Here is a 27314-nt window from a genome sequence, read left to right on the forward strand (position 1 = left end):
AATATTGGTTGAGCTGATTGTTACACAATACCTAATGTTTATCCAAAATGATCCACACACACATCTTTTTTTAAAAAAAAAAAACATAGGACATGAGGACAGAGATGAACCCGAGATTTGAAGACTTTGGGTGTGATTTTTTAGCTTGTACCAACAACACAATGAGACTCATATGTTCCTCATAGGTGCACTACTAATTATATCTAAATTGTAATTAAATAATTTAGAGTGTGTTTGACTATGAAAATTGTAAGTATTTAAAAAATGATATCTAAAATTTAGAGTTTGTAGTTTGAAGTGAAAATAAATTTAGTATGTTTTTCAAATTCTAGAAAAATTCAACATTCAATTTTTGGAATTCTATGACAAATGTGTTTTCCAAAGATCAACTCCGAGGGATAAAAAAATCATGATTAAACATTTTGAATTAATTGAGCTCGAGATGCTTTTTAAAATTGATTAGTTAAAAACAAATTGCATCTTATTAGAAAATATTTTTTTCAAAATAAATTAATTTTAAAAATTTGAAAATTCAAGCCACGTAACACAAAATAAAATAATTTTCAATTATTATTATAGAATATATAGCCCACAATTATTAGAGTTGTGATTTGTTTTAGCGATTGATATGTCAGATTAATTAGAGTTTGCGTGAGTGAATCGATTTATCATTTATGACTCGATTAAATATAGATACATCGCTAACAAACATTTTGCAAGAATAATCATTTGAAGGATAGCTATTTAAAATTATGAAATATTTAATGTTTAATCATTTCATAATTATTAAATTTTAAAAAAAGAGAGAAGGAGAAGGTGAAGGGATTACCCGATGAAAATCACATTCTTTTTAATAAAATGTAAATTTAAATAATCAATCAATAAAATTATAAAAATTTCGCATAATTAATTTACTTATAACTTATAAAGCTGAAATTGAAAAATTAATGTATGAAGTTATCTCTATGTCATGTTTGAACTTTGAAGTAAACATAGTCATCGTTTTTTTTTTTGCTAGTAACCTGTTTCCATGAATTTTGTATGTTAAAATATTAACGGAAAGACCTTAGAGTCCCTTTGCTTGATTTAGATTGTTAATTGGATATTTTTACTGACGATTTTATTTTGATCATATGTTTAAAAAATAGTTATAATTGTAAAATTTAAAACTATACATAAATAATGTCATAGACTTTCTACGGTAAAATTTGAAACTCTGTGACAATATTACGATTAAAGAAAAATTTATTTGAATCTCAAAATTAGAAAGATATAAAATTAAGACGGAGAAAGTCTATGACATTAATTTTGAGATTCAAATAAATTTTCCTTTAATCCTAATTTTTTCATAGTCATTCAAATATTTTGAATTGTAAATTATTGTGGCTTATAATACTTTTTATGTAGTTTCTAAATATATAAAATTTAAAAAACTTCATGTCCGAACTTTCGATCAAACTAAATAGATTTGATTTTTGAGATTCAAATTATATCATATAAATTGAAATAAAGAAAATAATTTAAATACACGCTAAGAGTTGCTACTAGCGAATTTACTTCACCGCTCCTATAGACTATAGTTTCTCATTATTTTTTATTTTTGTTGTTTGATTAGAAATAAGTTATTCAAAGAGTAATTATTCAATTATTTCAAGATAAGTTATTGGTATATAGAGAATAATTTATCTTATCACTATAACAAAAATGAAGGGATGAATAATTGAAGGGCTATCTAATACTTCCAACCAAGCTGATCAGACATTTTATCCTCAAACTATTATAATTTATACCTTATACCTCACGTGAAAAAGTTATTTATTTTTACTCCCTCGGGTATAGTATATTCGTTAAACTGGTCCTACAAACTTTACGATATATATTACTTATTAGACCACGTAGAGCAGCAGTGGTAAAATTCTTTTTGAATTCTCTGACGAGCCGGCGAAAGGGACTACCAAAAACTCAGATACTTCTGCCAATTTTTCAATCTCAACCGTAATTTCAAGGTACTCTCATCTTTTTTATTCTATTGAATTCCAATTTCTTTATGCATCTGTGTTGCTAAGAAGTTCATTTTTTTTTTTGATGAATCCATAAAATTTTTAGCATCAATGTTTAGCAGAAGGAATTGATTATTGAACGATTGATAGGGTTAGTTCTTGTACTCTGACTTGATTGTAGTTACAATGCTGAGCTTTTTACATTATGTAATTTAAGCTGGGATTATATAGTGCTAATTTCTAATTGTAAGACCCGTTTTGTGTTGTTGTTCATGGTGTTGTAATTAGTTATCAGGTTGTAATGGAAGAACTAGGTGTTGATACACCTGTGAGTTATGACTGTGAGATCAGACTGGTTAGTTTTTTTTTTTTTTTATACTACTGGTGCACGTACAATTGTAATGGAAAGAGGGAAAAGGAAACTAAATGACATGTTCTATAATTCATGAAATTGTAGAGGGTGAATCCTCAAAGGCGAAAGGAAAAGGTTTATGTAGGTTGTGGTGCTGGATTTGGAGGTGATCGACCAATAGCAGCGTTAAAGCTACTTCAGAGGGTGAGGGAGTTGGATTATTTAGTGCTGGAATGCCTAGCAGAGCGTACCCTGGCTGAGCGGTATCAGGCCATGAAATGTGGTGGCGAGGGTTATGATCCCCGTAGTATGTTTTTCTTATTAAGTCTTACTTTTGTTTCATTACAGATAAGCATTCCAAGTTCCTTTATCTGGTTTGTCTATATGTCAGTATGATAGAAATGTGATAATTTTGCTTGTTTGGTGATAACTGATTACTAGCAGTTTGGTATAGTCCCAGAGTGGATGCAACTGCTCTTACCTTTGGCTGTGGAGAATGGAGTTTGCATTATTACAAACATGGGTGCAAGTATGTGATATGCCTAGATTTCCCTCGTCTGTCTTTCTTGCACTTTTTTGTTTTCTGTAGAAGTTGCCTTTGTTTTCTCCATCGAATAAATATTCTCTCTTTGGAAATATGGGAATAGATGATCCATTTGGCGCTCGGGATGAAGTTTTACGACTTGCAAGCGGACTGGGCATCTCTATAACTGTTGGTCTGGCTCATCAAGTTGCGGTAGTCAGATCAGGTGAAGCTTGAATTTGACAGATGAAATAAGCTGATGTACTAACTGCATGTCTTCCATTTCCGCATTCTTCCTTTGAGCTGCACAACCATGTCATACTTATTGAATTCTTTTTGGGTACATTCAGATTTGGAGGAGCACCTTAAACATGTTGATGTAAGAATTGGCAATATACAATATTTTCAATGGTACATATCAGCATCATTTATTCCATCAAGTACAAAAATGGTGCTGTGCAGGTCTTGTTTCTTATTTTTCTGATGCTTCTGGGTGGGTTCATATGTTAAACTTAATTGAGTGATCATTTCATCCTCTTTCTGTAGATCCTTGGTTACATAAGTATTACGATTATAGTAGCACCCCTTTTCCTTTTTTCTTGTTCTGCAGGATGTTAGTGTGTATCTAGGAGCAGCTCCTATTGTTGAATGTCTTCAGAATTTCAGACCGAATGTAATTATTACTTCTCGAGTTGCTGATGCCTCCTTATTCTTAGCCCCAATGGTATGATAGTTGATTCCTTTTTCCTTTCAAATACCCCTGGCAATGACATTTACCTTTTCACTTGTACCAAATATAATCCTTTGATGGTATAATTTAGAGTCACTTCCCTTTCTGAGAGTAACAGCTGATGAAAACTACTCACCTTTCCACATCTTAAGCAACTGAAAATTGCTATTATGTCAAATTACTGAAATTTGTTTAAGAAGTCAAATTCATGTACAACAAAGTTAGCTTTCCTTTATCATTTTCTTTAACTCATCAAAGTTTTATCTATTATTATGATGAAGCATAGAAAACAACATTTTTCAGTTGCACATGAAAAGTGTTACTAGGATGGGGCATTTTTCATCTTATATAAAATTAGCTCCAACCGGAGTTACAAGGTGGAAACTGCCTTCTTGTTACCACTTAGTGGTGGAAATGATTCAACGGTATGGTGGAAATGATTCAAAGCTATCTTGTAACATATAAGTGAAAGAAGCAGAAGCCTTGTGAGGTCTTTGAATTCACGTTCATTGGGTCATGTTTCTGAGTCTTTTGAGCTTCTCTACATGCCTCTTCCTGGTGCTGATCTTATACTGTAATAGACTGGATGGAATAGGTTGGTGTAAGAGTTTTTTTTTTTTTGCATGAAAGATAATCAGTGTTGAAAGACCAGGCNATGTGAAGGCAATTGGATTCATTTCGTAGTTATACATTTATGTCACTATTTATGGGCAAATTCCTAGTTCTTCAATACTATCTTTGACAACATTATGCTGTTGTAATAATATTGAATTTATTAGAACTCTCTTTAGATAAATGTCTGAAGGTCCCTATTATGATCAGGTGTATGAGCTCGGTTGGAACTGGAATGACTTGCACCTGCTTGCCCAAGGTTCACTGGCTGGCCATCTGCTAGAATGTGGTTGCCAACTTACTGGAGGATACTATATGCATCCAGGTGAACCTTTCGTTCATATTGCGATATTTCAGGAATGTGCACCTTTCTTTCGTAGGGAGTATGATGTGTGTATATTGTGGTAGAGTCTTGAGGTTGGAGGGGTTACCTTCCACTTGCTCCAGTAAGCATGCACTTTGAGAACTTTAATTCTTTCTATGTATCTCAAACCCATTGAACTGTGTTCTTGAAAAATTTTAGTTCCTCTTTATTTAGTACTACTTATCTTTGGCTTCCCTTACTTATAGTTCTGAGCTTTTGACTCTGACGCTGTTTCTATGTCACTTCACCTGTAACTCATTGACTGTACTTTCTCACTGTAGGAGATAAATACCGTGATATATCTCTGCAAGATCTCCTAGATTTATCTCTTCCTTTTGCGGAAGTTAGCTTTGATGGGAAAGTATGTGTAGCAAAGGCGGAAAGCAGTGGTGGGGTTTTGAATCCCTCCACGTGTGCTGAGCAGCTTCTGTATGAAGTGGGGAATCCTAGTAGCTACATAACCCCAGACGTGGTAAATGTTTTGCAAGTTTTATCAGTTATCTCGATTGATTAGGGAAAATACATGAAAAGCTTAAATCAAAGAAGAGGTGTGTTAGGACCTTGTGTTTTCCTTGGGACAGGTTGTAGATTTTCAAGATGTTTCATTTCAGACATTAGCAAGCAGTAAAGTTCTCTGTGCTGGGGCAAAGCCATCTGCATCAGCTCCTAATAATCTGTTGCTGCTGGCCTCCAAGGTGATCTCTTTGTTCATGTACAGAAAAAGTGGAGAGATTTCTTCCTTTATGTTGTCATGTGGTCCCAAAAGAAACATTTGGTTAAATAAATTATGCTTTCTGTAAGCTCAACACCCCATTGCACTTGCCTTCTCCCACTCGTTAAAATTTTGATTTGATTCTGGGTTGTCAAAATCTTAAGAGCCCAAAGATATAATTGTAACCAGTTTTTGTTATGCCATCTGCTGCTTTGACCTTAATCTCATGAACCAAGACAAGATAGAAGCTGTTGAATTCATGCATCATCAAACAATACCCTCACCAACACTTCCATTCACAATTAATTGGAGTTTTGGTACCCTCCTAATATAATGATATTATTACTCTGCTTACCATCTTATTAGGCCGTACAATCTTTTATTGGATGTATTTCCCTAACACAGTAGCACCACTATAATCTCATTTGGCTAGTTCACAAAAGATGAATTTTACTTTTAAGATCACTATCTGCTCTCATTATCATTTCCTTCCATTTCCTTTGAGCAAGTGTTGTTTGTGAAATGTGGGCAATGGTTTACTTTATTTAGCTGGATTGATGGATATTTCTGTTTGTTCTAACTTGGTGAATGCCTCATTTAGGACAAGGGGTGGAAGGGCTGGGGAGAGATATCCTATGGTGGATATCAGTGTGTTAAACGTGCTAAAGCTGCTGATTTTTTGGTAAACAAGTCTTTACTTCTCCTTCCTGGACTGCTATTATGGTTTTATCTTGGCTCCTGGAATGGTAGATTAAGAAGTGTAGTGTTTCAATTTTAATTTTCTAATTGTTTTTTTTTTCAGGTAAGATCATGGATGGAAGAAGTATACCCTAGCATAAGCAAACATATAGTTTCATATATCATTGGTCTGGATAGCCTGAAAGCTGCCAGCATAGATGAAGATTTGCCAAGGGATAGTCAAGATATTAGATTACGAATGGATGGTTTATTTGAGAACAAGGATCAAGCAATCCACTTTACAAAAGAGTTCATAGCATTATATACAAATGGACCTGCTGGTGGTGGCGGTATCAGGTCTTATTCATACCATTATTGTGACATATTTCAGAAAATTGTTGAAATGAAAACTGCTAGTAAATTTCCTGGTGCGGCAGAGGTGGAGCCAGAATTTTTAGTTTATTGGTTCTGGATCACAATTCTGTTTGCCTACTGTGTTCTGAATCGATTATTTGTACATATTAAATGCATTTTAATACAATTACAGGGTTTGAGCCAAAGCTCTTGGATTCTGCCGAATCCGTGGCAAGCACTGTGGCTCCGCCACTGCTGGTGCCTTAAATTTTTTCTGTTATATTCATTTATCAATAGTTAAGTTGTTGAAGTATTTCTTAGTATTAGAAAGCTAGAAAATTAGAAAATTAGGAAATTTTCTTTCTGTTAGAGACCTATCATAGAGATTGCTGTTACATAGTGATTTTTCTTTTGTGGAGAATCCATCTCATCAGGTAAAGGGACTTCATGGTATGATATGCTCTCGTAGTAATGAGCAATTTGATCTGCACTGTTGTCTTCCATGTGGAAGTTGTAATATCCGCCGCATGTCATTTACTAGAGCAGTTTCTTCACTCAAGCACGGAAGCACCTAATTTTAATACTACAACTCTATGCAGCATCAATCTGAGTATATTGAACCATTACCTACATAATGTGTCTTTGAATTTTTTCCATGTGCAGAACTGTCTTTGTTTTTCGTGGTCACCAATGATCAAAGGCTTGTAATATCCTTCACTTCATGTTAATAATGAATGTGTCTCTGACTCTCATTATATCCCCCTCCCAGTTTTCCTCTTGCTAGACTTAATTCCCCTTCTAGATTATGTCAAAACATGTTTCCATGACATGTACATTATCTTCTTTTTAATATGGATAGCTGTCTCAGTATTCCTGCCTCAATTCATTTAATACTTCCGTATGTTAAGAACATATTTCTTTGACACGTATTAATGCTCTACATCTTCTTCTATTGTACGGCAGCACTGGACACAAAAAAGAGATCATTCTTGAGAAAGCACTGGTATATCTCTCCATCTCTCTCTCATCTATATGTGTGTGTGGATATGTGTGCTCGAGTATGTGTTTTCACATGTGTGTGTGTGTGTGTGTTTATGCATGACACAGATTGACATTCTCTCTCTTTATTGATACTCTGTGTTATGATATGTATACTTTGCTAGTTGTTAATTTATTAGATTTTTCTCCTATAGCTATTGACAGAAAAGAACAAAAGTTCTCTCCTATTGTAAGGTGGCTCCTACATTGTGGTATTTGAACTTTCAATGGTTGCTTCATGCTATATTGCTAATACTGTATAAATAAGTTTTAAAGAGTTCTCTGTTATCTTCAGGTAAAACGTAAAGATGTTCAGTGGCATATGACAGCAACAAGAAATAAAATTATGCAATCAGATGATCTGGTTAGCCCTAAAAACATAATAGAGACCAGTTCATTCCATGAGTCAGTCTTGCAATCACTTACAATGGAAACTACTTTGAATCACAAAGAAGGTTCACTGCAAATTGAGCTGATCTCCCCTGCTCCACATGACAGGAAGATTCCTCTTTATGATTTTGCACATAGCAGAGCTGGTGATAAAGGGGATGATATAAACTTTTCCCTTATCCCATATTTTCCTCCAGATATTGAAAGGCTTAAGAAGATTGTAACTCAAGAATGGGTGAAAAAAGTTGTCTCAAGTCTTCTTAATCCCTCTTCATTTCCCACTTCTGATGATATTGAACGAAGAGACAAATGGGTCAGTGAACATGTTGAAGTGGAGATTTATGAAGTCAGGGGGATCCATTCTTTGAATATAGTGGTTCGTAATATCCTAGATGGAGGTGTGAACTGCTCAAGGAGAATCGATAGGCATGGAAAGACTCTCTCTGATCTCATATTGTGCCAGAAAGTATTATTGCCTCTGTAATTGAACATATGGCAAGACTGGAAAAGACACACTGACTCCATTTTCTTTATCCTGGGAGGTGATAATGACAGTGGGGTGGGGACAAGCTCCTAACCTAGCTACAAGTTGGAGTATATCAGAAACTGAAGATTTGTTTTTGAAATAAAGTATGTTGTAGTACCAATACATGTTCATAAACAAGTTGTCTGAACTCTTTATTCTGAAATAAAATTACTGTTGCAGAGTTTTTTTACTCTTTGTGAAAACCATGAATGTCACAGGTACAGAATCAGAATTTGTTGGTGCACAACAGGCACGGTAAGTAGAAAGGTTTGCAAAATTAGTTTTATGGTTGATCTGTAATCCAACAAAAACATAATAATTGTTGAAATTAGCAATCAACGCATCAAATAAATCACGTTTGCATTTATAGCTACGCTTATTAACTTGTGCACTTTTCTGAGTTCTTAAGCTATTTGTGGCAGTTTGAACTAATTTAACAGGTCAGTTATAAGCAGATGGGAGGTTTGCTTGTTCAGGTACATAAGACCAAGGTACACATTTCTATTTAAGTTAGCAATTTAGCATCCATCTTACTATTTCCACTGTTCTGTACATGCCTTTCAGTTGTACTCAAATTGAACACATAACTGTGAACGATATATGCTTTAGTAAAATAGGTGGAATTTCAACTATCGATAGCAGTTTTTTATGGTAGACAAAATGATATTAAGCTGAAATCATTGCTGTAGGAGCTTTGAATCCAACAGGAAGACAAGTAATGAAGTAAACAGTGACCTTATTCTTGAGCCTTCGAAAGATTAAAGCTCTTTCTCCTTTCCAATGGAAAACTGCTATAAATATTTTCTTCATGAAACTCTTCTCTTCACTTCTTGGCATTACTGTTGCAGCCTCCTCTTCTTTGTTTTCTCCATCTTCCACTGAATCTCCCCAGTGAAGTGGATAGCTCCTCAGGAACACTCTTCTGTTATTGTAGTCTTCGTTACGAAAACTTCTTGATCTTGCACCATTTTCCTTTGATATTGTAGCATCCATGAGCCAAGATATTAGTGAATCTTCTGCAGTTTCTGCTTCTTATAATTACTAAGTGGATATTTAGAATGTGCTTATGTCTATGAAAAAGAGAGAAACGACAAGTTTTCACCTAGAAAAATGAGGCTAGGGGGAATAATTTAATCACTTCGTTTGGTATTTTTAGTTGTTTCTTGTCTTTTTAATAGTTGTTATTTGTACTATAGCCTAAAAGCTATATCTTTTCATTATTTGGAAAAATAAATTAAACCTATTGTACACTCCACTATGGCCCATGTTAGAGGTTTTCTATGCTATTATTTTTAACTTTTTGTTCCTGTGAATACATGCCACAAAATATAGAGAACTTCTAAGGCATTTTATTTTTATCCACAGTTATATAATATTAGTCGAAGATTAGCTTTATTGAAGCGACATGGTTTGAGAGAATTCATACATCTAACTTGCTTGAAATTGAGACGTTATCGTCGTTGTTTTCTTGTTGTTGTGTTCCTACATAAAGTACAAAGCTAATCTTTTGGTTATGAAACAATTAGTAGCCAGTAAGTATATGCTTCTAGTTTTTCACTTTTCCTACATAATCTATGAAGGTATATTTTACCTTGTAAATTGTTTACTTTATACGCATGCACACACAAAAACATGTGTACAAGTGTGGTGTTGGCTAATTTTCTAACTGTTTCTAGGAATTTGTCGAAACAAATCCCCCTTTTGACCAAGTTTCATTTTCCTTTTGACTCATTTTCAACATTTTTATGTATTTTTGGAACAAGGGGCATACTGTTTTTTTTATTTTTTTTTCCTTGATTGTGGTGTTTGAGTTAGCTTTCTCGCATATTGACTAACTCTATGGGGTACCTGCCACTTTCCACTAGCAACAAGTATCGAGTAACTCAATCCACCAAGACTAAGACAAATAGGAAGAATCACCTAGTATTTTTGTCTCCACTGAATTTGACGAGGGACATAATTTTCAATCAAAGAAATAGAGTTGAAAACCCTTTTTTTTAAAAAAAAAAATTGGTTTGTAATCAATTTCGTTTAGAGTGAGAAAGCCAAAACAAAATCAGGAAAAAGACATTTTAAATATCTGATTGTCCAACATAAACAGCTACTCATCCGTTCCAAAAAGGATGACATATTTAAATATTTGAAAAGTAGAGAGTTTTTTTTTTAACTCGAGTTGTTCAAACATTTTAACTCTAAACGAATAGTGATTTAGCTTTATATAAATATTTTTTAAAGAAGTTTGAATTCAGACCGCTAGATGATTTTCTACCCTAGTAAGTTCGTATTATGAACTGCAACATTCCTTTTTAGACAAACTAAGTACAAAAGTTAAAACAACAACAAAATGTGTCGAATAAATTCTCAGAAATGAAGCAGTTTGCCATTAACGGCAGTGGTTAATTCTTGTCAATGATGTTAAGGCACGTTGAAAACAACTTAGCATTTTATTAAGGCAAGACATATATACCTGTCAGTTAACTGAACAATGATATAATCCCCACTAATTAATTATTAATTACAATGATTAATATGTTGTGTCGCTTATCTGTAATTTTAATAATTGAGAATGTTGTATAATTGGTTGTTACACCAATTATTTCTACTTTTTTCCTTGTTGGTCTGCACAAGTAATGGTAGTTGTACCAATGTATTTATCACTCCATGAATTCAAAGCATTGCTGAGGTTACAAATTTCTTTGGGATTTAATATTATTAGAATTGCCACGATTGCTTCGCAATAAAACTTAATCTGTTCTATCAAGTGATCTTTTATAAAAAAAATTTGTCGATGTAAAGTTAATTTTCTCAACCTTACATAATGTTTGATGAATATCTATATAGTCCCATTATTTTTATAAGGAAAATATTTTATGGATCAAGTGTTATGATGACGCAAAAAATATTTACTAAATCAAATTACCTAAGTTATAAGGTAATTACAATTTACAACTATAAAAGTTTCATTTAAAGAAAATTTCAATTTTATCAACTCTTAGGGATGGCAATGGGAAAGTGCGTGGTGGGGGCGGGGGAGGGGCAGAGCCGGTTGAGCTTAACCCGCAATGTTTTTTATCCACTCCACATAATTTTTTTAATATTTTCTTTTTCTAGTTATGTTTGATATTAAAAATAAAATTCATAAAAATAAATTCATTTTTTCTTTAAGTTTATTACTTTAATAGATAATGACTTAAAAAATTAATTTTTTAGAGGTCAATTGAGAAATATGTAAGAAATTGATTGTTTTTTTATTGAACTATTTTCATTTACTATCTTGAATATTTTAGAGGCTTTAAACAAATTATCTTAATAAATAAAGTTTTATCATGTAAAAAGTTAAAATTAAGTTTGAACCCACATAAAATCACATATACCTGCCCTGCCCCGCTCCGCCCCGCATTAGTTTATAAAAAACCCACTTCAACTCACCTCACATCCCTCCCGCCCCGCCTGCATAGCCTTAAACCCACCCCGTCCCATTGCCATTCCTTTTTACACTTTTGAATTTGAACTAAAATACTCCCAAAATGATAACATGAACAACATATATATGCCCACATTGTCGTTCCACAAATGAGGTTAGAGGAGGTCGAGTGTACCTTACCTCTACCTTTGTGAGGGCCAATAGAAATACTGTTTTCGTACCCCAATAGAAGAAAAATATTTTTTAAAAAGTACAGAGTAAAAAATTAAATTAGTGATGGGAAAGAGTCAAATTAGAGCCTAATTTCACTCAAATCCAAGATAATTACATCCATCCTATTTGAGAGGTAAAGAAATAAAAATAAAAAATTTAAACTCCTATTATTTGGATCTCCCAATCACGTGTCATTGAATTATGGGGTTATAGTAATTATTTTGCACATGAAAAGTAACTCAAAATTTGTGTATTACAAACTGAGATAGAGAGGGTGCCTTTTTTGTTTCTTTAATCTCAATAACAAAACAGGTTAGAATATAAAAAAAAGGCAGAACAACTTTTTGTTGTACAAATTTCTTTTTTTATTCTGCCATATTTCTAACTCTGAATAGTTATTGAGATTGAAGATTTTCAGGCTTCTGTGAATATAATTATTTATTTTATTTAAAAATATATATAATAATGGCATTCACAGGAACATTGGATAAATGCTCAGCTTGTGATAAAACTGTTTATTTTGTTGATTTGTTGTCTGCTGATGGTGTTACTTATCATAAATCATGCTTCAAATGTAGCCACTGCAAAGGCACACTTGTGGTATGTATCCCTATTTTCTTTACATATTTACTATTCAATTCCACACGCATCCTGATTTTCATTAAGAAAATTCAAAATAATTCAAAGGAAGATCAGTTGAATCGGACCCTAGCTACGTAAATCTACCCTTGTTCCTATCCTTCCGAGCTATATCCTATTTTCTTTTACATATTTACTATTCAATTCCACACACGTCCTGATTTTCATTAAGACAATTCAAAATAATTCAAAGGATGATCAGTTGAATCGGACCCTAGCTACCTAACTCCACCCTTGTTCCTATCCTTACGAGCTATATAGATCGAAGGATGGTTAAGTAAATACCTTTAGTCTGAATATTATATTTCGTATAGAGAAAATTGTATTGCATATATAGATTAAAAATTACAAATTTTCATATATACATATTAAATTTTAACACATTTGACAAAATTTCTAGTTTCGCTAGGTCTCACTCCACTTCCCCGAAACAACAATCCCGAATTTTATTTATTATCAATTGTGTATATTATTTATTACTCCCTCCATTCCGTATTAATTGAATTTTTGAGGCATTTTCCATTTTTCAAATTAACTTAATTGTTCAGTTTTCAAGACTACTTTTAGAGTGTTCTTCCAATTTTACCCTTCATTTGGATTTTCAATGTGATGACTTCAATAAATTTGACAATAATTAATAAGGTAAAAATAGAAAACTATGTTTAATTTATGTCTTAATCTACTTTTCTTAAAGTGTGTAAAACACCTTAAATTTTTTAATTAATATAGAATGGAGGGAATAACATTTAGAGAAGACATTATAATTAGACCATTTTTATTCTTATTTTATGTGGGATTTCTTTAAGATATGTATATTGAAGGCACATAATATTAAATGCAAGTTATGTAACTTTTTGGCTTTAAAAGAGATCAAGTTATTAAAGTAATCAAATTGTCATCCATCATTAAATCCCCATTATTTCTGTGTTTCTTAAAATATGATCAAAATTTCAGAGACACATCTTAACTAAATTAAGGTTTTATTATTTTCTCGAATTCATTTTTAAAAATTTGTATACCTTTTGGCTTACATGGCACACTCTGTGACCTCACGTGGTTGAGGTGCGTGAGAGATATTTAAATGCCACATAAGTCAAAAAGGTGTACAAAATTACAAAAAAAATTGGTTCAGGGGTAATAAGACCTTTTTTTAGTTAAGGTGTGTCCGAAATTTCAATCATAGTCTAAGAGATATTTATACCTTATCCCATATATATTTGATAATTTCGATTATTTTTTTTGGCAGATGAGCAATTACTCTTCTATGGATGGAATCCTGTACTGCAAGACTCATTTCGAACAACTATTTAAGGAATCGGGAAATTTTAGCAAGAATTTTCAGAATCGTAAGACATCCTAATTTTTTAAATTAATTTTTATTAAGCCTCTTTTATCTTAATTTTTACTAATAATCTACATTGTTCGTAATTATTAACATTTCAGCAGCCAAGTCTGAGAGGCAAAATTCATTGGTATGTTCACAACTACACATTTCAAAAACCATATGTTTTTCTTAAAAAAATAAATTTGTTTCTCGAATATTTTTAGCTAACAATTAATTATATATTTTGTGCAGACAAGAGCTCCAAGCAAACTTTCAGCTATGTTCTCTGGAACCCAAGATAAATGTGCTGCTTGTGACAAAACTGTTTACCCACTTGAAAAGGTACAAATATTAAACCATTAATTAATTTTTTTTTTAAAAAGGTTTATTCATGATCAATTAATCTCAATTCATTCACAATTCGAAAATCTCCGAATCTATACTAATTTTCAACTCCTCAAAGTATTTCATCAACCAACCTTCAACTTATCACAACTTTTTTCCTTTATTCGAACTAATTGAACCGACTATATATGCTTTGCTTACACAAGTAGAGTTTATGGTTTTAATGAATGAATTTAAATTATATATACTCGATGGTATGAAAATTTTTTGCAATATACAAAGCTATAATATATCTGATTATAGCGTATATATATACGGTGGAGTTAATCATTAATTCTTACGTTAACATAATTGTAAACATTACATTTTCTTAGAATGTGACCCTTCCTCATACCTCCCTTGTGAATATGAAATATTTTGTGAATCGAATTGTTCTTTCTATAAAATGTTATTGCTATGTTTCCTGATTAGCTAACTATTATATCCGACTTTTTATGAAAAATTAAACATTATTATAAGTCAATTTATAACTTAATGCTTTCGTATATATTATCAATGCACAAAACGTAAACTCTGACTATTTCAAAATTGAATTATAGGTGACAATGGAAGGAGAATCATTCCACAAATCATGTTTCAAGTGTGCACATGGAGGTTGTGCACTTACCCATGCAACATATGCATCCCTTGATGGAAACTTGTATTGCAAGCATCATTTTGCTCAACTCTTCATGGAAAAAGGAAATTACCAACATGTCCTCAAAGCTGCAAATAACAAAAAGAATAGTGCTGCTGTAACACCATTAAATGATGATGAAAATAATGCTGTTGAAAATAAATCAACAGAAGAGAATAACAATGATGATAATAATAAAGAGCCTGAAAATGCAGAGGAATCACAAGAATCATANAATGAATGAATTTAAATTACATATACTCGATGGTATATAAAATTTTTGCAATATACAAGGCTATAATCTATTTGATTTATATATATATATATATATATATATATATATATATATATATATATNAATAGGTCATTAATTCTTACGTTAATATAAATTGTCTATACTACATCTTTTTAGAACGTGACCTTTCCCATGCCCTGAAATGTAAATTAAGTAAATATAGAATACTTTGTGAATTGACTTGTCCTTTCTATAACATGTTATTGCTATGTTTAATTCCTAATTAGTTAATTACTATATTCAATTTTCTATGAAATGTTACGTATTATTATAAGTCAATTCATAACTTTATGCTCTCGTATATATTATCAATGCACAAAACGTAAACTCTAACTATTTCAAAATTGAATTATAGGTGACAATGGAAGGAGAATCATTCCACAAATCATGTTTCAAGTGTGCACATGGAGGTTGTGCACTTACCCATGCAACATATGCATCCCTTGATGGAAACTTGTATTGCAAGCATCATTTTGCTCAACTCTTCATGGAAAAAGGAAATTACCAACATGTCCTCAAAGCTGCAAATAACAAAAAGAATAGTGCTGCTGTAACACCATTAAATGATGATGAAAATAATGCTGTTGAAAATAAATCAACAGAAGAGAATAACAATGATGATAATAATAAAGAGCCTGAAAATGCAGAGGAATCACAAGAATCATAATATAAAAAAAAAAGTGCCCTCTCTCCCCTAAGTATTATAAATTACATTTAATTAAATTTTATCCTTTAATTAATTGGATCAATTGATCCTTCTATCTATTTTGATAGCTAAAATGTTTGTGTTTATCATATATTAAATTTTTCCCATTTGTTTATGCATATATTTATCCAAGGCAGCCCCTCATATGTAATTAATTAAATTTTATTGTCTGGATATAATATTCCTTTGTTAATATATATACATATACATACATTTTGTGCAATGTTGTGGCAAGGGTGTATATTTTCACATTAACTATATTGGAGTTTAATTTTTTTATGGAGCTATACTTAGCGTACAAATTATAATTATAGCGTAGATTATACACACACATATATATGTGTGTATATATATATATATATATATATATATATATAAAAGATGTTGTGTGGTAATCTGTCTTATATTTAATTTAAAGAGTCTTATGTGTAGACATTTTAAAGGCTTCATATCATACTGACAAATTCAATAACAGATCAACATTTGGAATTTATGAATTCATGTAGCCGCCTTCTATAAATAGCATTACACTTATAATAATTGGTATTAATCAGATATTTATAAATATTTAATAAACTAAATTTGACTACTAGATTGATTGTAGTGATATGAATAAGATTTTTTAACCTTTAATATTATATTTCGAGTTTAAATTCTATAAAAAAGAATCTCGGCCAAAAATATTTTTTTCTCTTAATAGTTAAGTCTTATGTGAAATTTAAATTATTTAAGCCCCAATAGAAATATCATACACCCGTAGAAAATAAAACAAAAGAAATAGTTGAACTTGAATTCATCCGTGGAAAAGAAAAGGAGACACCCCCTTTATGCCATTTATGTGAGGACTTTCACTTTTTTAAAAGTCAATTTGACTCAATTTTTTACTAAATTAGATCAGATTTGTTTAATATTTTAAAATTAAAATTTATATATTTAAAAGCAACAAAAAAAACTACAAGTTACCTTTCTTCTCACGTCAAGACAATGAAAAAATGTACTTAAAGATATTGCTCAAATTCATATCATTTGAATTTCGAAAATATAATTTTTATACTGTCACAGATCGCACAATAAGAGATCCCATTAGTTACTTTAACTCGTTAGCTCAGTGGTGTTTCAAAATTACCGCCCACATATAATTCTTCAAAGTCAAGTAACATTAATTGATAAAAAGGAATCCTTAACCTAAAGTAATTCTAATAAAAAGTCGTATTCAATTTTTTAAAAAGTAACAGAAGTTAGTTTCTTAAAGTTGTTAAAAAAAGTTTCTTAGTGTTTATATTTATAAAAATACAATTGTGATGGTTAATTAAGTAATTTAAGAAAAAAGATGATTGTTATAAGTGAATAAAATTGTTATAGATTTTGATAGCTCTTACTGGAAATTTAAATTTTAAGACTTTTTGATTATTCAAATATATTTTTCTCTTAATTACCATGTATTTTGGGTTTCCTAAATTACATAAATCTTAATCCTTTTCTTTTTCGAAAACAAAAAACTTTCGAGTTACCAAAGTTGTAAACTTAATACGTCCATTTCCAATAAGGATTACATCATTTATAAAACTATATATTTGCGCTAAAAGTTATCAAACCATTATAGTATCATATTGTCTTTATACAACTTAATTACTAGGGTTTTAACAATATTCTTTTAGCTTGATTCATCCACTATTGTTAATTTGTTTAATATTCATCACTTAAGTATAATGATCGCTATTCATCATCGTCAACCAAAGAGATATTCAGAGAGCTATAATTTTTACCCCAAGGAGAGCGATGTTATCAAGTATCTACTAGGGTTTGCGATAGATGAGCCACTTCCTGAGCAACATCAATTCATGCAGCTAGTTGATCTTTACGCGGAAAAGGAACCATGGGAGATTCTTGAGGGCACTAACACCAATGCAAGTTACTTCATTACACCGTTGAAGAAAGAGAAGCCGCATCATAAAAGATTTAAGCGAATTAATTGTTGGGGAGGGCACATGGAAGATACAAGACCTAGCGAAGAAAGTGTTTGATGATAGAGGTAGACTTATGGGGTACGTCCATCATATGAAGTACACTCCCGATACTAACAAAAAGTCAATAATCAAGGAGTTATTCGGCGAGTGGTTGATGACTGAATACTCTTTGGATAATGGTTATGTTACTAATATGAAGAAGAAAATTATATATAAGGATTTTGTAATTTGTAAGATCAAGAAGAAGAAACAAAGGCGTGATCATGATGATAAGGGAAAAGATGAGAATATTATGAATGATGTTGAAGTTAATGAATTAATCGATTCGGTTATGGAAGAATTAGAAGAAATTGATGATAATAATATAGAGGTGGATGTTGGAGATGACTTTCTTGCTGCATTGGAGGATGAGAATGTATGAATTCAGATGATAATGAAATATCAAAGAATGATGCAAACGATATCAATCTTGATGAATATGACTTCTTTTAGTACATGTTGTGATATAGTTAGCTACTTATTAATTTAATAAAGTTACAAATTGTTTGTAAAATATCGTTACTAATATATTATAGTTTATTAGTTATGATCAAGTACTATGTGCCATATTATTTTTCTTTCTCAAATTGTGCTTGCTTATTAAATAATAAGATCAAATGATGAATTGGTTTAGCTCATAATTGTTTTCTTTTGTTAGTGGAAGTGTAAAATAACCTATTTTTCTTTTTAATGAATCCTGCTCAATATATATCTAAATTAAGTGTACCAAACAGCGAGTTAGAAAATTCATACTTTTCTATATCAGTAAATTAATTGAGAAAATAAATTCTAAGAAATTTCTAAACGTAAAGTTAATTTTCGTTAGCTCAGTGGTGTTTCAAAATTACTGCCCACATTTGATTCTTCAAAGTCAAGTAACATTAATTGATAAAAAGGAATCCTAAACCTAAAAGTAAATCTAATAAAAAGTCGTATTCAATTTGTTAAAAAAGTAACAGAAGTTAGTTTCTTAACGTTGTTAAAAACAGTTTATTAGTGTTTATAATTATAAAAATATAATTGTGATGGATAATTAAGTAATTTAAGAAAAAAGATAATTGTTATAAGTGAATAAAATTGTTATAGATTTTAATAGCTCTTACCATAAATTTTAGGACTTTTTATTTTTTCAAATATATTTTCCCCTTAATTACCGTATATTTTAGGTTTCCTAAATTATTAATTTTCCTAATGCTTCTTATCACATATTTTTTTTCTTACCATATATTTTAGGACTTTAATTCTTAATTTTAAATATTATAAAGATAATTAATAATAAGAAAATAGTAAATCACAATTTTGTCTATTATAAAGTTTTTAATTGAATAGTAAAAAATTAAATCAATATTTATAAGGACCTTCATACTTTTTAAAGTAATATAGATTCAGATGAATGGATAGATGTTGTCAATCAAACATAAAATCCAATGTATTTAGTCAAAACTGTGATAAATTAGCCCTTTATTTTTCGCAAAGAACTAAATTAAAGCACCACATGACTAATCCCAACAAATCTGGCTTCGTTACTCCAAACCATATTCTACGTTGATAATTACATGTATACACTGAAAATAATTATTAAAAAAATATCAATGATCCATAATATAATTTTGATTGAGATAAGCACAATTAAAGATCTCCAATAAAATAATTTATGTGATGAGAAAAAGTTAAAATTGAGATAACGAAACTACCATAGTTGTTCTACAATACAAAAAATGAGTTGGATGTATTTGAGATATATTTCTTTCAATAGTCCATGAATAATTATATTGTACGTTTTTAACCATCTACTTCACTCGTTTGTATTATATATTGAGATTTTTTTCATGCACCCTTAATCAAAATTATTTCGTACCATCAACAATTTCGTTATTCATCACCCTGTTCGATGAGAGTTATAGACCGAAAGGGTGTCCAACGGTAACAATTTTGAAGATTCCATAATCAAGTTTCTATGGACGAAATTACACCTTTGTCAACCCCCAATATTTTTGTTTAGTTGTTACTTTATTGACAAAAAATCAATTTTTTGATAATCACATATTGTCCGAAAAATCTTTCTAAGTTTTTATTGATTTTAATCACTTTCTTCAAGAAAAAAAATCATTTTTTTGAGATGTTGATTACCTATTCTTGCTTAGTAGTAGTTACTTTTATTATGGGAAAAAAATTAACAGTTCTGATACTTATAGATCATTTGAAAAAAAATTCAAATTCTTTTTGGAAGAATTTTGAGTGTTTGCTTATTAGTTGTTAGTTTTGGGAACTAATTTTTGTGATACTTTTTCCTGGAAAATACTCTCTTTTTTTAATAAATTTCCCATGTTTGGGGTGTTATATATCAAAATATGAGAGGGGGGCCTTGGCTTACCTCCGAACATAACACAAGGACAAATTTATCCTTCAAAAAGAGGGCAGAAGAAGTTATCTTAGACCGTACAACCTTCGCAAAAAAAATAATCTATCTAGCTAACTAAAAAAAAAGTTGTCTTGTCATATTTGAGCCTTATAGAAGGCATTTGGTTCTTGTCAAGTTGGAATAGACCCCTAGCCCCCATCGCAAGTTGTTGATAGGTGTCATAATAGGCATCATTCTGATTGCTCGCGGCTAATTTGGCAAGATGGTTTGCAACCGTATTGACCTCCCTGAAACAGTGTTCTACCCTGACATTAGTAAGTTTTTAGATGGAAAATACTTATAGGTTCTTATTGATATATACTTGGTTTTTTGCTTATAAGTGAAAACTTTTGGCTTTTTTTTTTACTTTAAATTATTTTTGAATTGATTAACTTTAGGTGCTTTAAAGTAATTTTATAGTAAATGGATAAAATTAAAAAAAAATAAAAATGCTTACAAGCACTTATTTTAAAATAACAAAAATAAGCCAAAATGAGATTTCTAACTTATGAATTTTGGCTTATAAATCATAAGCGAAAAACCAATCCATTTTGACAAATCAAGAAAGGACAAAATAATTTTACCTATTATATCCTCAATTAATTACTTTGAAAAAGGAACAATTTCTTGAAAATTTCAAATTATTAATCCATCCACTTCATAATTAATAGGGATAAAATGGTAAACTCATTATGTCAATAATTGCTTTCTTAATAGATGTGTCAATTCAAAAGTGGACATGTAATTAGGGACAGAGGGAGTAATAAATTAGCCCTTTATTTTCTGCGAAGATTAAATTAAAGCACTGCATAACTAATCCCAACAAATCTTGTTTCATTACTTCATAGCACATCCTATACTGATAGTTAAAATAATCATAAATAATATCAATGATCCATAATATAAATGTTCTTGATTGAGATAAACAGAATTAACGATCTCCAATAAATAATTGATGTGATGAGAAAAAGTTAAATTACTTAATGTTTGGTTGGTGAATTAAAAATAGTTTTCAGTTTTTTTTTTTTTTTTGCTTGAGACTAAAAATACTCTTTAGAAAAATAATTTCTAATCCGAAAATCAACCCCGATAGTTGATTAAGCCAATCAAGCATGGGAAAATTGAAAAACATTTTCCAGATTTTTTTTTCCTCCATACCAAACACACCCTAAGTATTAACATTAACAGATATCAATAGGCAGAGTCCAAACTATAGTAGCAGATTTTTGTTGGTGCTTTCATTGATGTACTCTAATGGAAGCAGTTGTTTTAGATCGATTTAGAGGGTGTTTGGATTAATTTAAAAGTTGGTCAATCCTACTTTTAAGTCAGTTTTTAACTTAAAAACTGACTTAAAATAAATTAAAATAAACTTAAAATAACTTAAAATAACTTTTTATTTTTTTATTTAAAAGTCATTTACTTTTTATTTTTAATTTAAAAACTACTCTCTTTTATAAGCCAATCTAAATGGGCTGCTAGTGGCGACGCTGATCCAGAGGACTAGATTTATAGGGCGGAGTGCTACTTCAATTTCCTAAGCTTCTTTAAGAAACACTGGCAACCTCTTCTTTACCTGAGGCTCTTGAGCGGTTCCGTTGGATGTTTCGCAACAAACAATATTTTGATTGGAATCATTTTAAGAAGTTAGCCCTGCAGTTTTTGGAAATTACAACGGAAATATTGAAGAAAAAATGTCTGCCCTCTCTTCTTCTTCTAGAGTCTAAGTTTGTCGTCTCCATTCTTATCTCTATTTTTATTAGTTGCTTGTTATTTCATTCCAATGTCGTGACATGATTTTTGCAGCTTGAGAATATTATCTACATCGTAATTAAGCGCAGCACCAAGATGAAAGAAGTTGACATTATTGTCCTTCGATATGGAATTTTGAGCACAAAAAGAGGTAACAGGTTTATTGTCCAAATATTTCTAGAGGAAAGTAGGTTTTGAACAAAGAATCATACTCCTCGTCCTCTGCCTTCGTTTATATATATTAGGAAATATTTGTGTGATTATCCTTTCCTAATGTTAAAAAAAGGGAAAAATAAAAAAAATTCAAGTCCCTAAATTGAACGAAGAGTGAAGGGTGAAATGTTTTATTATCATCAACTTGGTTATGTACTGAAATGTTTTATTATCATCTACTCATGCTTTCAGACTGTTGTTTTAAACTTTCAAGTGTGTTTCTGTTGTTTTGTCCATTTTTCTGTAATCTGTATAAAAGATCCAACCTTTAGAAGAGTGCGTCCGTTGCTTTTATTAAAGAATTGTCATGTAAAATTAGAAAGTTGCTAAATTTATTCTTGGAGTTAATTATCAGTAGTGACATACATCTAATTAAGAGTATTTGCAAAAGGTGAAAAAGTTATATTCTCTATTGCATTCTGCTAACTTGTTTCATAAATGCTCAATAAGTCAAGAACATTCACATCACAAAGAAAAAAAGAATCTAAAAAGGCAAGAAAAGTACTTGCTTCATGTTGTCTTAATCTTGGAAAATGTTGCAGTTTCAGAGAAATAGGTGCTACGACTTCTGGTTGCATGCTTCGCCTGATCAGGATTTGATAGCTCGATCCCTTGAACTGGGGTGAAGGCCAAACTTGAAGTCAAGCCTGAGTATACACGAGTACTAGTACTGCTGCTTTTGAATTTTTTCTTAATAACTGATAGACGTAACTTGCCAATTCCATCTGCTTGACTAAGCATGCCATAGCCCTGCCCTAATCCATCTCCTAAAGAGCTCTCTTCAGCTACTCCAAACTTGATCCTATTTACTAGCTTCTGCCTCTCCGTGATCTCATATCTCTTATTCATCTTTCTCTTCCGACTACCGCCTCTCTTTTTCGTATAACCATTAGAATTTAATGGAACTGGAAGAGGCTTTGGTTGCTTTGCTGGAGGTAACTCTTGCAATTTCTCCATCTTCTCAAGAATAATACCCTTAAGAGATGTTCCATATTGACCAGTCAGATCTCCTCTGGCTGAGTCCATACGGGCTGCTAATGTAGATTTATCTGCCAACAGTCCATAGGCTTGCTTCCTTAAGGAAGGAGGTGTACTCTGAATTATATCAGTTTCCTCAATATAACAACCTCCTATGTGATGAAACTTGGCTGTTGAGAACCCTGCTAAATTATTAATATTCCTTTTGGCACCAAGAAGCTTGATGCAATCAGCGGGGATGTTTGCCAAGGACGAGAGACCACCAGCAGTAGCTATAAGTTTAGCAGCAACTGCACACCCAACAACAGCAGAAAGATTGGGAGCGATAAATCCCATTCGACTCTCAACAAAATCAAGTACTTTTTTCTTTGCTGAATCAATAGAAAGAGCTCTGTCACATGCTTCCAACGTCTTGTGTAAAACGTCTTGTGGCAATGGCTTGCCACTGGTAGTAGACGCGGTAACAGAGACAACCATGATAACAGCTGAGGGTAATAATCCTTCCAAATCAACTAAGGTCATGTCCATTGCATTCCCAATCTTTTTAACAACCCGAGCATAATCAATTGGGTGATTAACAAGTGACTCCAATTCAGGAAATTTCAATCGGTACTTGTCGCGTATAAAATTGTGGATTATAAAAATTTCATTCTCAATATCGATTGATAATGCATTACAGTCTATTATCAAAGCATCATATTCTGAATCACCTAATATAGGCTTACGATCACAACTTAGGGCATCTTCAACTCTGTGCATAACGTTAATGTAGCAATATGAATTTTGCAGTTTGAAAATATCATCCAATTCTCCATCATGCTCTTCTATCCATGATGGAGTTTCTTCGTTATCCGACAAGTCGTCCAGATCTGCTAAGAAAGAAGCAGCACGAGTAGCCATGAACAAGAGTACGATCGATTCTGGAAATAAAGAAAAAGAAAAGAAAAAGTGAACTCTCCACTTATATGGCTACAAAGTTAGGTTTTGAAGAAGAATGTTGTAAGTTGAATAGTATGCTGCTGCTGCCGTATATATAGGGAACGTCTGTGTGATTATTCTTTTCCTAATCAAATTAGGAAACCGAATAAATTAATAAATCCTTTCCTTTTTCGAAGAGGAAAAATGACATTCTTTCTATTTTTATTTACCAAACAACGGGTTAGAGAGTTCATGCTTTTAAGGTAATATAGATAAATAATTTTGATTTTATATTCTACATTAATAAATTAATTGGAGAAACTCCTAAACATAAAGTTAATTTTCCTTAGCTTGATTTCAGAATTATCGCCCACATATGATTCTTCAAAGTCAAGTAACATTAATTGATAAAAAGGAATCCTAAACCGAATCTAATAAGTAAAAAAGTTGTATTCATTCTTTTTTTAAAGTAACAGAAGTTAGTACACTGTTAATCTTCTCGGGGTTGGGTTGAAAAATAATAATTTAGCAGCTCTTTCTTGGTTTGTTTCTTCTTCTAGCGTACTCTGGTCCTAGTAGGTTGCTGCTTTTGTGGTTGTAAAAACTTTTTTCCTCGTCAAAATCTTATTGGAGTGGCATATTTGATCTTGCAAATATATACCATACGCCGCGTAGTAGCTATACTAACAACATTTGCACATGTTTATTACCATTATATTAGAGTTACAAAGATGTTTTTTTCTCCGCGAGGTCTTTCGAGGGAATAGAATTTTGAATCGATATGGAGACTTAATGGGTGAAGATAAAATAAAGTTTGAATCGATTTTATCATTAGGTCATTCGATTATAAAATAAAGTTACATATTTATTCATTAGGTCATTCGATTTAGAGTAGAACTTGTTATTTGAAGATGTCATATGTAGAATGCTATATTAAAAAAAGTTACCTGCACATTTGCCTATACAAGTCATTACTGCCCATTCCATTAGATTCGATACAATTTTGGCTTTGTTTTTTATACAATGAAATTTATTATCGGTTTCCTATATGTAATCTAAACTCATGTAGTCTCTCTTCTCTAGGCCACAAAACCTTGCAAATCAACCTTTTGAGCTATTTCAATTTTCAAAGTAACACACCAACACCTTCAAAGGTGCTGATGACATCTTCGCGTTATAATGTGTCTACATTTGATCAATACATGTCTTTCCTTCCGCATATTATTGGTAGTCTACTTTTCTTTCTCACATTATTGTTGTTGAGCACGGGCATCAATCATCTAGTATAAAAGAAAATTTTATTTTAGGTGTTTCGCATTTTAACTTTCATTATTGATAAAATTATTACTTCAAATCATTTTATGTTTGAATAATTTTGGAAACAAAGAAAAAAAAAAGTGAACTCTCCACTTATATGGTTACGAAGTTAGGTTTTGAAGAAGAATGTTGTAAGTTGAAAAAGTATGCTGTCGTATATATAGGAAACGTACTTTCCTTTTCAAAATAGGAAACGCAAAAAATAAATAAATCCTTTTATTTGTGGAAGAGGAAAACTATTCTTTTCTATTGCTTACATAAACAAAAGAAAACAAAAAAGGAATTTCTGATGAAGTGCATTCATTCTATTTTTATTTACCCATTAATCTAAATATATATTATGCGCCTTTTTAATATAATACTTCTTATGTCCCTAATTATTTGTCTGTTTTGTTTTAGTTGATCCTAATTACTTTGTCCATTTTGATAAATAAAAAAATGACAATTTTTTTTACCTATTATACCCTCAATTAATTACTTTAAAAAAGGTAGAACTTTTTTAAAATCTTAAGTTTTTAATTCATCAACTTCATAATTAATAGGAATAAAATGATAAACTCACTATGTAAATAATTATTTTTATCTTAATTTTTATTCATCTTTCTCTTCCTACCACAAGAGGCTTTGGCTGCTTTGCAGGAAGTAACTCTTTATCCTTTTCCTTATCAAAATATGAAACGGAATAAATAAATCTTAATCCTTTTCTTTTTTCAAAACAAAAAACTATTTTCCTTACATAAAATGGAAATGAATAAAAATCAAAATATCTCTCCCGCTACTTTTGAGTTACCAAAGTGGTAAACTTAATATTTGTTCTGCTTTTAGCCGAAAAGTTCGCTTATTGTTTCATTACAAAAATAAAATGATATTTAACTCTATATTCTTCAAATTTATTATAAATAAAAGGTTCTATTTTTTTTTTTAGAGTTTTATCTTTTGAATTTGAATTATTTAGAGGAGTGAGCTAATTAGGTAAGTTTTAGATTATACAAAATGACTTTTCTATATTTTGAAATTTGGTATTCGTAGCAGAAATGTAAATCCTTTTCTGTTTCAAAAAGAAAAACTATGGAAAAGAAAAAAATCAAAATTTCTATGAGTTACCAAATTAGTAAGCTTAATAAGTCCATTTCCAAGCAGGATACAAATTAGGATTATAACTATATATTTGCGCTAATTAAAGTCATTATACCATTATAATATCAACCTCTTTTATCGATCGTATTGTCTTAATTACTAGGGTTTTAGGGATATTCTTTTAGCTTGATCCATTCATTATTGTTAATTTGTTTAATATTCATCCCTAAAGTATAATGGTTGTTCGTGTTCATCAACCTAAAAGAAATTCAGAATATTGTTTTTACCCGGGGTGAGGGATGCTCACAAGTATCTACTAGGGTTTGCGATAGACGAGCCACTTCTTGAGCAACATCAATAGTTGATCTATACGTGGACAAGGAGCCATGGGAAATTCTTGAGAGCAGTAACACCAACGCAGGTTACTTCATTACACCGTTGAAGAAAGAGAAATCGGCACATCATAAAAGATTTAAGCGAATTGTTGGGGAGGGCACATGGAAGATACAAGACCCAACGAAGAAAGCGTTTGATGAAAAGGTAGACTTATGGGTTAGGTCCACCATATGAAGTACTCTCCCCGCACTAACAAAAAGTCAATAATCAAGGAGTTATTCAGCGAGTGGTTGATGATGGAGTACTCTTTATATGATGGTTATGTTACTAATATAAAGAAGAAAATTGTACATAAGGATTTTGTAATTTGTAAGATTAAGAAGAAGAAACAAGCATGTGATGATGGTAAGAAAAA

At 31.2% G+C, this 27314-nt stretch overlaps 3 protein-coding genes across 7 annotated transcripts; 2 read left to right on the forward strand and 1 right to left on the reverse strand.

Moving 5' to 3' along the window:
* The first annotated feature begins 1887 nt into the window (after positions 1-1887).
* LOC125874622 (uncharacterized) lies at positions 1888-8474 on the forward strand. 4 transcript variants are annotated; one of them, XM_049555587.1, is made up of 15 exons: positions 1906-2006; positions 2107-2151; positions 2296-2355; positions 2458-2659; positions 2807-2881; positions 3000-3101; positions 3226-3254; positions 3486-3599; positions 4428-4542; positions 4863-5053; positions 5163-5276; positions 5895-5975; positions 6096-6328; positions 7289-7328; positions 7659-8474. In XM_049555587.1, exons 3-15 carry the CDS (start codon positions 2302-2304, stop codon positions 8235-8237), a joined length of 1929 nt encoding a protein of 642 aa, XP_049411544.1. In that variant the 5' UTR covers positions 1906-2006; positions 2107-2151; positions 2296-2301; the 3' UTR covers positions 8238-8474. The 4 variants fall into 4 exon arrangements, with proteins under 4 accessions (XP_049411534.1, XP_049411544.1, XP_049411561.1 ...); XM_049555577.1 differs by lacking the exon at positions 2107-2151 and having other exon boundaries at positions 1888-2006; XM_049555595.1 differs by lacking the exons at positions 1906-2006; positions 2107-2151 and having other exon boundaries at positions 2797-2881.
* A 3669-nt stretch (positions 8475-12143) lies between these two features.
* Positions 12144-15876, forward strand: LOC125853585 (LIM domain-containing protein PLIM2b-like). 2 transcript variants are annotated; one of them, XM_049533301.1, is made up of 5 exons: positions 12144-12516; positions 13802-13901; positions 14002-14027; positions 14132-14221; positions 15551-15876. In XM_049533301.1, exons 1-5 carry the CDS (start codon positions 12382-12384, stop codon positions 15860-15862), a joined length of 663 nt encoding a protein of 220 aa, XP_049389258.1. In that variant the 5' UTR covers positions 12144-12381; the 3' UTR covers positions 15863-15876. The 2 variants fall into 2 exon arrangements, with proteins under 2 accessions (XP_049389258.1, XP_049389257.1); XM_049533300.1 differs by having other exon boundaries at positions 12148-12516; positions 13999-14027.
* A 6907-nt stretch (positions 15877-22783) lies between these two features.
* On the reverse strand, positions 22784-24151 carry LOC125851930 (U4/U6 small nuclear ribonucleoprotein Prp31 homolog). Its single transcript, XM_049531675.1, has one exon. The coding sequence runs from the start codon at positions 24149-24151 to the stop codon at positions 22784-22786; it is 1368 nt and encodes a 455-aa protein (XP_049387632.1).
* Positions 24152-27314: the final 3163 nt, after the last annotated feature.

This window comes from Solanum stenotomum, chromosome 1 (assembly GCF_019186545.1).
Source record: "Solanum stenotomum isolate F172 chromosome 1, ASM1918654v1, whole genome shotgun sequence".
Lineage (NCBI taxonomy): Eukaryota > Viridiplantae > Streptophyta > Magnoliopsida > Solanales > Solanaceae > Solanum > Solanum stenotomum.

Bases quoted from the DNA above. Each gene is read 5' to 3' on its own strand.
- LOC125874622 (XM_049555577.1), top strand. From the start codon at position 2,302: ATGGAAGAACTAGGTGTTGATACACCTGTGAGTTATGACTGTGAGATC. The intron at 2,660-2,806 runs GTATGTTTTTCT...AGTTTGGTATAG, and splicing joins CGAGGGTTATGATCCCCGTA to TCCCAGAGTGGATGCAACTG. The intron at 4,543-4,862 runs GTGAACCTTTCG...TTCTCACTGTAG, and splicing joins AGGATACTATATGCATCCAG to GAGATAAATACCGTGATATA.
- LOC125851930 (XM_049531675.1), bottom strand. From the start codon at position 24,151: ATGGCTACTCGTGCTGCTTCTTTCTTAGCAGATCTGGACGACTTGTCG.
- LOC125853585 (XM_049533300.1), top strand. From the start codon at position 12,382: ATGGCATTCACAGGAACATTGGATAAATGCTCAGCTTGTGATAAAACT. The intron at 13,902-13,998 runs GTAAGACATCCT...TTAACATTTCAG, and splicing joins TAGCAAGAATTTTCAGAATC to CAGCCAAGTCTGAGAGGCAA. The intron at 14,222-15,550 runs GTACAAATATTA...ATTGAATTATAG, and splicing joins CTGTTTACCCACTTGAAAAG to GTGACAATGGAAGGAGAATC.